The 12,221-nt window shown below is 41.4% G+C and overlaps 1 protein-coding gene across 9 annotated transcripts in view; it reads right to left on the reverse strand.

The window, feature by feature from the left end:
• RUFY3 (RUN and FYVE domain containing 3) overlaps positions 1-12,221 on the reverse strand; it is a 63,378-nt gene that overhangs the window by 9,650 nt on the left and 41,507 nt on the right. For 6 of the 9 annotated variants that reach the window (XM_063135544.1, XM_063135549.1, XM_063135543.1 and 3 more), the window contains 6 exons: positions 11,806-11,871; positions 11,636-11,705; positions 11,031-11,123; positions 9,981-10,064; positions 8,403-8,570; positions 6,101-6,198 (listed from right to left, as the gene is read on the reverse strand). In XM_063135544.1, coding sequence (XP_062991614.1) covers positions 6,101-6,198; positions 8,403-8,570; positions 9,981-10,064; positions 11,031-11,123; positions 11,636-11,705; positions 11,806-11,871 — 579 coding nt within the window. Of the gene's footprint in view, positions 1-960; positions 3,170-6,100; positions 6,199-8,402; positions 8,571-9,980; positions 10,065-11,030; positions 11,124-11,635; positions 11,706-11,805; positions 11,872-12,221 lie in introns of those variants that run through there. The other 3 variants (XM_063135548.1, XM_063135552.1, XM_063135550.1) reach the window with 1 other exon arrangement.

Raw genomic sequence — 12,221 nt, forward strand, 5'->3', positions numbered from 1 at the left:
CCATTCACTAAACAACATTTCCTCTTTCCCAACCAAAACCAAGGCTTTCCTCCCATTCAAGGCCGAAGTGAGGACAACTTTCACTTGCAGAAAAAACATTCTAAGGGATCACCCTCTATGCCCCATTGAAACCAGGGATCTTGAGGCCTATCACTGAGCACCTTATTTTTCAAGGTTGACCTGTGATTCCCCTCTGCTCTACAGTACAGCTTCAAAGGGGTTGTGGGTTAGGATTTTGAAGCCCTCTATTTATGAAGGAACAATTCCTGCCTGTAATTTTGATAGCAATGTGTTCCCCTGTGCCCTCTAATTTCACAACTGCTGATAAATCAAACTGGGTTATCAGCCAGATGGTGCAGCCTATGTTGAGCTTGCCAAATGGGTTTTGGTGATGGGAAAGCTCAAAATTCTAAGTCCAAGAGGCGGCAGCATTGAAACGATTCTAGCAACATCTCATTTGGATATTTATTGAAAACATCTTAACCTTGGGATAGAATTTAAAACGGTGCCTGCACTTCCTGAATAGTTTGCTTCAAATTAACTGGGTATGTTTACAAGCATGCCACACCAAAGTGCAATTCTTCAGGTTTCTTTAAAAAAGATTTTAAAAATCTGCTGTTTTGCCAAAGGCAGCTTTGCACGTTACAAGAGAGTGAGATTCAGCCCCACAGATTTTAACATCAGGGCAATGTGTCTTTTTCTCCCCCCATCTTTATTACAGACAATTCTTTCTCCACTCTCCAATTTGCTTTAACACAGAAGAGGTGATTTACATGAGAGGGAACTGGGGGGAAAACAAACCAAAAGAAGTATTTTGGATATCATGACAACTATTGCTAATAACTAACTACACCAGCCTTCCCCCAAACTGGCACCATCGAGATAAACTGGACCACGACGACCATCATAGCTAACTAGGGCATTCTAGGAGTTGTGTCCAACACACCTGGAGGGCTCAAGGTTGGGGAAGGCTGATCTACACACTAAAGCCTGTTTAGGGACCAGGACTGTGAACTCTTGCAACCACGAGAAAGAGACCCCCTAATTTCATCCTAAATAGAAAAAAAAATAGTTTTGAGTTGCAGCACAGTGTTTCCCCCAACTTCCTAAGTTTTCGTTGGTCTTCCACTACAACTCTTAGCAATATTTGAACCAAATGCTTAAGAATCAAATATTAACAATAGCAAAAGGCAACTTTAAACAACAACCAGGTTATTGTATGCTGTAGCTACTCTGTCAATGACTGACCAGCAGTAAATTGCTACCAATTCCATTTATCCCTCTTAAAATAAGGTAAGAACAACAACAAACTGTTTTGTAAAATACATGATTCCAACTTTCCTAAAAGAGGAAGAGAGGGTAACACACACATTCAGGAAAAGAGAACGCACTGGCTCAGTTCAGACAACACGTTTCTCAACACTGGTTTTAGAACTCCATGGTAGAGTTTTTACACCACCATTGAGAAATGAGTTGTCTGGCGGGAAAACTCCATGCAACGGTGGAGGTTTTTTTGGGAAAACACTCCATGTAGAATATCCATGCTGTGCAGAGGAGAGTTCCTGCACAACCGTTGTGTTGCGTGTTGTGTGGCAGGCTCCATGGAGTTTTCCGTTGTGTTGAATTGACTTTTCCCACTGGCTACAGAGTTCCCTGGCAAGAGCGGCGAAAGGAGAGAGTGCTGCTCTAGGAGAGCCACCAGGATTGTTTTTTTGTAGCAATGGCTGATGGGATACCATCAGGAGGACTGGGGGAGGAGAGAAGGCAGACGAACTGTCAATCAAACATCGCAATGGATTTTACTCAACTCCACGGTAGCCCACAGTCACACAAAGGTGGAGTTAGAACATGTTGTGTGGGGAGTACCTTCGAAAAACTCAACCACTGAGTGGAGTTTTCACACTGTGTTGACTAACATTTTGTCTGAACTGAGCCACTGACTATTATTTATTTATTTATTTATTTGGAAAATAAAGGCAGAGGTAGAAGGCAAATGCAGATTAAGAAGGCTCTACCATTTTAAAATAGAGCTAGTATCTAGGCTCTACGTCCATGTCACCTAAAGGAGGTGAATGAATTATTTTTCCCTAAAGCAAACGGGTTGTTATTGGCTTGCTATCTTGGCTTGTCCCTGCACTGCAATGTATTCCAGTTACGGCTTGGTGCAATTTTGGTTTGCATTATTTATTTAAATGTGTGCTCCTCGGCATATTTTTTTATGCCCATGCACAGTGGGTTATATCACAACAATGGGGTTGTCCGGCAGATGGTCTTAAAAAAAACCCTCTTCGAAGAGATAGTGGAACAATACAGGTTCACCTAAACACAACTGGAAGTTCAAGGACCTGAGCAAGTCCAGGCAGAAACACATCTTGCTCTGCTCTAAATGATTTTAAGCATTGGTATCTGGGAACTGGTGCATTCCTGGCATTGTGTGCTGTGCAGACCCTGCATGTCACACAGACTTTCAATTTACATACATTTGTAATAAATGCACAGGTGGAAAAGCGTGCAGTGTGGGCAAGCCTTTGGCAAAAAAAGGACTAGACCCTCCTAACGATGAGTCCTTAACTTTGATGTGAGCTTGTCCTGGTCTTGTGATCAAAAGGAACAAAAGCTACAGGATCTTGGCTTGCAGCAAGCACCCAACTGCTCTCAATTTCCATACAGGGTAACTATCTCAGCTTTCCTTAAATTTGAGCATGGGCTGGGTGGGGAAGATTGCCCTTTTCCAACATCCTGTCAACAACAGTAAAAAGCTTGTGCTGTATACACTTTGCATCAATTCTATGTACAAAGCCACAAATCTCATTTTACTTGTAATTTTGTGGAGGACTTATTGGTCAAATCACTTATAATTTAGTAAAATTTAAGCAACAAATAACTGGGAAAAGGAAGGTTATAGGCTATTTTTTCTACTTCGAAACAAAAACAGATTTTTTAAAATTTAAAAATCCACCAAATGCCAAGTCAACTTTAGGTGACAACATTTAAGTCTGACATCTAAATTCTCAATCTCATTTTGCTTTCCCCTCATAACTGAGTTGAGATGTCAGAGTTGTGAGGTGACCAGCTGCAAAAAAGAAAAAAAAATGCCTAGTGGGGCTTCTGAATCAGTTTGTTTGCTGCGCTATTTAAGGTTTTTGCCTGTTTCACCAAATCCTTTTCACTATATGAGAAAAGGACATAAAGATGATATGAGGAGAAGGGGTGGGTGAGGAGGAAATAGACAGTAAAAGAAAACATGAGTTAATTCAACAGATACCAACGACTGGATATTACAATGCTTTTAAAAAATACAAGTATAACTATATGCATGTGCTAAGAAACAACTTTTGATCTTCTTATACTACTAGTAGTAGTAGGCACACCAATGAATATTACTGTATCTGCATGTGGTTTATTTCAAAAATTCAGTGGCCGGGTTCAGATGATCAGTGGGGGAAACCGTGCAGTGTTGGTTGTTCCCCCCACACCTGTGTGTGCCAGTCGTGCGACCGGGATTAGCTTAACTACCCGTGCTGTGTTGCGGGTCACCATGTTGTCCAAACCCTGAGCGGGTATAGTAATTTTTCATCCACCCTAGAACCTATGGCTTGCAGTAGGGTTAGGACAGGCACTGGGTGAGAACAACACGACACCCTGCAATGCAGCATGGGTAATGAGATTAATCCCGGTCACATGACCGGCGAGAGCTGCGTTGTTTCCCCTGCTGATCTTCCGAACCCGGCCACTGTCTACAAGGATAGGTACTTTTCATAGGGTGCTCTTTCAAAGGAGGTTGGAGGTTCTCCAAAAGTGGTGAAATTTCATTCCTCAGCCTATTAAGAAACTGAAGTCATTAGGCCAAATTCTGTGTTTTTCTGGTTAAGTGTCAGACTATCAGTCCACATCACCCAGCCTCTCCCTGTACATAAAAGGACTTGTAGGAAAATACTCATGTTTGTTTATTTATTTATTGCATTTCTATACCGCCCAATAGCTTCTTCAGGGTACCTACATAAGTATTGGCATCTTCTTCACATTTCTCCCCAGGCTTGCCTGCTGCCCGGTTCTTACTGAGGACCACCTGACTTTAGGTTGGGTGAGAGCAGCATTCAGCCCATATGCTGCATGCACCCCCCACCTTTTCTGCAGCCCCACACACCCTCAGTGAGCTGCTGAAATTCAGTGGCATTGTGTGTGTGGAGGGGAGGCGGAGGCCTCCTTTAAAAGCAGAAAATCATGGTTTGTCACAGAAATTTAGCAGTGTGCCAGAGCAGCAGAAAGGGGGGTCTACTTTAAAGCAAAAAAATTACCTGCATTCACACCACCAAATTTCATTGGCGAACAGCAAATTTCTGCTTTTCAAAGGAGGCTCCCCGTAACTCCGCCACTGTGCATTAACATTTTGGCAGCAGCACAGTGGTGGGGGGCATGGATTTGGCCCACACTGGGATCCAGGGATGGCAATTTAGCCCATCCTCCCCAACCCTGGACATTGCCCACTACTGCTTTAGGCATTACTATTAAATCAGAACAACACTAATTTTCAGCCATACTGCAACATAGCTGAGCGGATTGCCAGAAGCCACTGTCAAACATCAAACCTGGCTATTACCTTTTGAGATTTTATTTAGGTAAAAACAGCCCATGTGTCTTAAATTAGGTGGGAAACACAGGATAATGGACATTAATGGGTGAGGATCAGATCCTCTGAACAAGCCTCTAAACAGAAGATAAAATAACGCTGTTTAATCCAGGCTCAACCTCTGACACAGACTTGTTGGGTAGCCTCAGTTCCCTACCTGTAAAAGGAGTATCTGTCTCATGGAGGGACTTTGGAAGTAAGCCACACAAAAATTGTAAAGCATTTTGTGAATTAAAAGGTACTCTATGTAAATGATCGATAACAGTGGTGGAACAACAGAAATCTTTTCTCCTTTCTGGACTGTCATATGCTATCCCCTAAGCAGAAAAAAGTTTAGGAGTATTGTAAGACGGAGCTTACAATACTCATTGTTGTGAGTGTGATCATGCTGCTACGTTTCCAATCAGGCTTAACCACCAGAAACCATACAATGTAGATACGTCAGGGGTTACATGGACCGCTGATGCCCATCACAGCACATGGCTTCCACACTGGGCATGGCTAGGTGAGAGGGGTGTATAGGGATGATCTCATGATTTTATGGTTCCGAAATTGTCCCCTTCGTCTACATGCTGCAAGCGGCGTCCCAGGAGGAAGAGGTTGTTGCGCCCGCCATTTTGGATTATTTTTTTTAAAGGTAAATGAGCGCACGAGCGATCGGACGAAATGGTAAGTTTTTTTAAAAAAGACAAACCTCATGCTCCCCCCACCCCTGATGGGCACAGAGCTCCTGAGAAGCTCCGTGCCCGGCTCCTCATGTTTACTCGTGAGCAGCCGGGACAAAACCGCAACGGCGGGCCACACATCCCGTGGTCTCGGGATCATCCCAAGACTGCGGGGAAAACACCGGGATGGAAGGGTAGGGCGATATCCCAGGGAAAGGGAGGAATCATCCCTCCCTGCTCCCAGGATGCCCTGTGCGTCATGTGGACACACAGGGACGATCCCTGGGCGATCGCCCCGTCTAGCCAAGCCTGTAGCTTCACCCCCTCCTTAGAAGCACAACTGGTAGTATTTTTCTTTTCACATACAGGTATAATGTATGGCAATCTTCCCCAACCCGGTGCCCTCCAGACACTTTGGACTTCAACTCCCATCAGCCCCAAGCAGCATGGCTAATGGTCAAGAATCATGAGAGTTGTAGTCTAAAACACCTGGAGGTACCAAGTTGGGGAAAGCTGATGGCCATGCATATCAGAACTTGTGGGGTCATGTATATAGAGTAACTCCCTTTAAACTCGGAGCTGTGCAAGTGCTATGGCATTGCTATGGCCTAAGTCAGTGGGGGACGGCAATATCTGGTGGTCTCTCTGCAACATGCTAGTTCTGACCTACTGGACCTTGTACCACATGCTGTTTTCAAATATCCTAAAATGCGTACATTAAAAGTACCTTTTAAAAACACACACACACAATAAACAAGTCACAAGTTACGTCTATTCCACTTAAAAAAGCACATTTCAATTTTACCTTTGTTCAAGCAATTTAATGGTAGCAGCCATCTGATTTGTCTTCTCCTCCAAGCGACTGTTTAGTTCACTCTTTTGTTTCACTCCCAGGTCTGAACTCTAGAAAGGCACAACAACAACAACAACAACAAAAGGTCACAACTTCACCCTTAATGGTCAAATGGTAACTACAGAAAAAGATTGAGATTGCATTCTTTATCTGTTTGTATAAAAACAACCCCACACACAAAATATACATTCAGAATTATTCTGTATAAACATTGTGTGCTATCTCCAGTACTCGAGGCAATAAGCTGTTGAGTTATGGCTTTAAAAGCTGATTAGTTATGGCACAGACTGGGTTTCTGGCACATAACCTTTTGTGTTAAGTCTCTGTCTGGGCCTTCCAGAGACTAGCAGAGGTTGCAGCGGTTCTCAGCCAAGTCAGCAAAGACGTGAATTAAGACAGAGATTTATGTAGGTAAAAATAAACCTTTTACTGGCAAATAAATATATAATTTAGTTATGGCAGTACAGATAGAAATACTTCCAACATAAGCCTCATGTCCTGCTTGTTCATCCCTGGCTGATGGCTGGTTGGCCACTGTGGGAACAGAGTGCTGGACTAGATGGACCCTTGGTCTGATCCAGCATCAGGGCTCTTCTTACGTTCTTATAGGCTGTTACTAAAATTAGCACAGCAACAGTGTGAAGTGATAAAGAGAAAAAAATATCATGGAAAAACACTAAATATTCATAAGAAGTGGGGAGAAAACAACTATATACTATCCTATTAACTGTTGATCCAAAATTCAACAAATGTATCTGTTAGTGATTTGTTTTATTCATAAGGTAGTTTAGAGAGTTAGGCAACTGACTAAATTTTACTAATTCGTTCATTTGTATTTTATTTTATAGTTGATTTATTCAACCCAGTAGCTGAAGCGCTTTAGGTGGCTCATAACATAAAGTACAACAACAAAGTTTAAAGCTAAAGTATAGAACCAAAAAACACACACTACAGATAGAGGATCCCAATTTTTCCACTTAGATGCTATATATATCCCAGTGTCTGCTAGAAAACAAGTGATCACCTCTACACCTTCTGATAAAGTTAGCCACTAACGTAGAGATTCTGAAAAATGAAATGTGATTAGTAATATTTCTAAAACTGACAGAAGGAAAAAAAATCTAAAAAGCATAGTTGCTAAGGTTAACAAGTAAGGTCCACCTCTTGCCTAGTTTCGGCAAGTATATTTTGGCTGGTTTAGCTAAGCTGTGTGAGCTCAAATTAAATCAATTTCAATAAGTAGCACTTTCATTCGTAATGCTTATTAATGCAGCAATGAATGTAGCAATCAGCTGCATCACAATGTCAATCAGCAGTATATCCGAAGTATCAAACTGACAGGAAGATTAATTGACACTGAACATTGGCAACCATTTCAAAACAAAGATCTGGAAGGCAAAGAGGACAGAGTTGTCCTTATTTCAGAGACACATGGGGGTTCAAGTCCTATTTTGATCATAGGCTCACCATGTGATCTTGACCAAGTCATCCTCCCAGCCACAACTCTTCACTATGTAATGGCAATTACAGTAATTTGTAATAACACAAAACTGTTGAGAAGTGGATTACATTACTGTTTAAACACACTGTGAACATCAGAAGTAGTATAAAAGGCAGTAAAAGTAAAAATTGTAGACTTTGTTTCTTAATAAAAATATACATATTTGAGGGGTTTTGATCAGACTAGGAAGAGACTGCAGGTCCTGGTTTCAAATGCTGGGTTCAGGATGAATCATACTTCACCTCAGTAAGTGTTGGTTAAGAGTGGGGATGGGGTATAATTTGCAAGAGCTGGAAAAGAGACCACATGACCCTTCAGTCTTTTGAAATCCCTTACCCAGATTTAAGTGACTGCTAACCATTATCTGTACCAGCCCAGATAGTTCAGTGTGGGGAAATTGCAAAAGGAGGCCAGTATACGAGGAAGATAGGTTGCACTCACCAGAGAGACAGAGAAGCACTCCAATAACTGCTCTACAGAGCAGGGCCCAAGCTAACTGTTGTCCTACTTTATAGCATTCTTATTTATGTATGTTTCTGTCCTATAGCAACACTGCCCCGAAGTTCGGGAGGAAATAGTCTTTCACCATGCAAGCCAAGCAAGGGCGAGGGTGCAACATACTGAGGGCCTCTTGATGAGCTTTACGACTGAGCGGGTCTTTTAAATGTTGGTCTCCTTGTCCAACTCCAGCACGCTCTCCAAAATAAGAGCAGGAGCCTATAACTAACAGCTAACCTGGTCTTGCTAGCTTACCTGCAGCTTGAAGGAAAGTTCAAGTTTTAGGGCCCTGAGATCATCAAGTTGTTGCCTGAGTGTCACCAGTGCATCTTGCTTTTCACAAACATCTTTTTCCAGCATCTTCATGGCCAGTTCCATCTCTTGCCTCATTCCAATCTGCACTTCAAGTTCTTTTTCCACATCCTATACCACACACACACACACACACACAAACAAAAGTTATACAATATCTGGAATGTATCAAAATCTCTACTCAATCAATTACTGAGTTCAGGGAGGGTGGGTTATATTGTCCATTCCTCCAGCATAGAAAATGAGATATATAATTTCAATACAAGTTCCAAAAGAGCAATAGCATCAGTCTGCCACAGACAAAGGAGCTGTGTGTTCTTTTGCACATTAAATATTCCCAAATTTATTGTGACATGAACTTACATAGGCTAGAATTTGCTCCTTCAGAAGGATGATTCTTCCATCTGTAGGATCTAGTGTATTAAAAGCTCATGCCACAATAAATTTAATCGTCTTTACAGGCGCTTCAGAACTTTTTGTTGTTCTCTCAAAGGTGGTCTCTAACAAGGCGCAACTTTGAATGCAAACGTTTCCAAGTTCAATTCCCCACATCTCCAGAGAGGACAGGGAAAGATCCATTTGAAACTCTGGGAAGCCACTATCCATCTGTGTAGACAATACTGAGCTGGAGAGACCAAGGGTCTGACTTGGTATAAAGCAGCTTCCTATGTTCCAGATACTACATCAAAGAAGGAGTTCAAGTGTGGTTTGAGATATGCTTATGGCTTTAGCACACCGGTTATTTGTTTTTTTATACACTCCGCAGAATATGATGGATTTGTAACATTTAAGAACCCTACACAGAATTCCACAGAACATGTACCCATCTCTATAATGAACTGGCAGTCTCACTCTTACTAAAATATTCCACATGACAGTACTATGGTCTAGAATTGTTATACACACTGTTGTGTGGTTTATCTGAGAGCTTAAAACTGACACCTCTTCAATGTCTATGGAATATCACACCCCTTGCACTTCCATATTATCCTCTTATTGCTTTCTAAGAGGATAATAAATGTTAAGAAAAAGGCCCAGATCACAAGGTTCTAACCCACGCGACATCTGTTGCATATTACATTAGTGACAATGACAGACAATTTGGCTCCAAATTTCTAACAACACGTTCTACTTTCCATTTTATAAAAGGCTTGCTGACCTCTCCTCCCAAAAGCTGGCCCTTCTTTCGTGTGCTGCATCTTGAGTGTCAGGAAGTTCAATATTTGGAATCTTCTAACAGCTTAGTGAAAGTATTGTGATGACAGAAGCTCAATATTATTGTGGCAAATATACCCAGTATTCTGCTGAGAAGCAGAAAATTGACTTCCAGTGCGGGACCCTATCAGGCTGGCCTTATACTGCAGCTACTTGGTACAAGAGGTAGAACCATACAGTTCTGCTCAATATACCATAGAAAAGCCTTTTAATTTTCCCTTTGCTATTGAAAAGTGCCAGGCCAGCATGAGATCCAAGTCTTCTAACAGCCTTTTAAAAACCTGAGCATAAGGCTGTCCAGCTTACCAGCCGGAGCTGTGTTTCCTCCTTCAACTGTTTTCGTGCCTCATTAAGGGCATGTCCATCAGCAGTTCTCTCTTGCTTAGTTACCTGCAATTAATCAGCAGACCAGAAAAGCGAATGAAACGAGAGATTTTGGGGTATTCAACAAATATGACAATGATTAAATAATGCCATTACTGTCTGTTCTCTGTGGAGTGTTAATACTGAGTGTAATCTTATCTGAGTAGTTACTAGGAAACTTGAGGTCACAGAAGTTATTTAAGCACCAGTGTACACATCTTCAAAATGGATAATGTAAATTCAGGTTGAATACACCCAAGCAAATAAGAACACAAAGTTTCCTCTAAGTGGAACTCTATATTTTAGCTAAACCGAACAACGTTAATGGATTTGTTTTCTCATGTGAACAGACTAGAAAGCCTCTTTCAGGTCATCTCTCACTTAAAAGGCAAAGGTTTTTTCTCTCTCTCTAATGGGAGTAAGTCATTACAAATACTTGACAGGTTGATGGGAAAAGGTGTTTAGGGAACATGTAAATTGATAGTACCTGAACCAGGCTCTTATACAACTGTTAATCTAACCCCAGAATCAAAATACAAAAAAAACGAAGAACACCACATTTAGGAATTCATTTTGCCTTTCAAATTCTAACCCGTTGGGCAAGAGGTAATACTATACCATGTATTCCCACTACAAGACACACACAGGGCACAACACAGTGGGCCGGTTCACATGATCAGAAAAAGCCACCCATAGGCTGTTGTGGGGTTATTGGAGGGTTGTTTCACCCTCCAACAAGCCACGCCACCCAGTTGCACCTTGACAGGGATAATGGAATTCACATGCAGTATGTGCCGTGATTTAAATAATTTTTTAACATTTATTCTGATTGTGCGAACCAGATTATTATGTCACAAGCAAAGAGTATGAGCAAGAATGTACACTGCAGTAAAGTGTTTACAGAATAAAGAGCTGAGTTGCAGACTATAGAAAGGGGTGGAATAGGGGAATCTACCTGCAATTACTAGACAACACCCACCCACATCCACAGACCTTTCTGTTGGATTCCAAAATGTATGAACTTTCTTCTTTGACTCGCTCCATGTCTTCTTGTAGAGTTATAATTCTGTTGTTTGCAACAGCAAGCTGTGTGTGTCAACAAGAAGGATGCAATTTGTAAATAAATACCCAGATACTTTCCTGGCAACACGTAGTTAAAACCATACATCTATGAGAGCCAGCAAGGTGTAGTGGACAAGGGTTGGACTTCGACCAGAGAGATCTGAGGGTTCTTGTGGCACCGTAACGACTTGTCATCATGAGCTCTACAAGAAGTGTTTTGCAATCTCTGGTCCTGACAGTGTCAAGCCAAAGCAAAGGAAGATCCAAAGATGCCACGCCATCTTCTTCCATGAACTGGGCTGTTAGTTTATCACATGGCGTCTAATACACAAGCTAATATTAAATACGCATACATTTGCATGCAGACAGGAGTTCTGAAGGAAAAGGCCTACTTTTGTTGTCACACCAGGCCCCACTGATATGGGAAAAGCATATCAGTCATTAGAACTAATTCAGCTAATACCCGAACATTGTTTTTGTTCCCCCCCCCAAAAAAAAATAGGAACAAAAATCATATTTATTTCATTTCTACCTACCTCCTCAGTAAGTTTAGTATTGGATTTTTCTAAAGCATCAACCTTTGTCTGCAGATTGTTGACCGTGGCACTGTCAAATTAGAAAGATCTGCAGTAAGTATACTGAAACGTAAGATTTCAACATTCGCCAGCCAAGTCTTTTACAGATCATAATCAAAATCACTCTTTACCTTAAATGTCTATTGAGTTCTTCTACATAATTTTTCTGGTCCAGGATTGCAGTAATTTGACCATCTCTGGAAATGAGAAACAGTGAATACTATATAGCAAAGGAATACGAAGACGGTAAGCAGAAGGGGGGGGGGGGAAATGGTTCTATTATTCTATTATTATGAAAAACAAAGACCCCAAACAAAAGAAATCACCACTAGTAGCACATCTAAGAGCAGCGCATACACTTGTCTGTGACTGATGCTGGTGCTTTATACCAGAAACATTTCACATTTTAAAATCAGTTTATATCTGTATATGTTTAGAATATTTAAAGCTATTTTTTAAATTTTGAATCTGTAAAAAAATTCTAAGCTAGATGTGCCACTTGTTTTGTTTGGAGTGCTGTACCATGTGCATCGCATCATGTGCATAT

The sequence above is a fragment of the Elgaria multicarinata genome, chromosome 10 (genome assembly GCF_023053635.1).
Source record: "Elgaria multicarinata webbii isolate HBS135686 ecotype San Diego chromosome 10, rElgMul1.1.pri, whole genome shotgun sequence".
In the NCBI taxonomy this organism is placed as follows: Eukaryota; Metazoa; Chordata; class Lepidosauria; order Squamata; family Anguidae; genus Elgaria; species Elgaria multicarinata.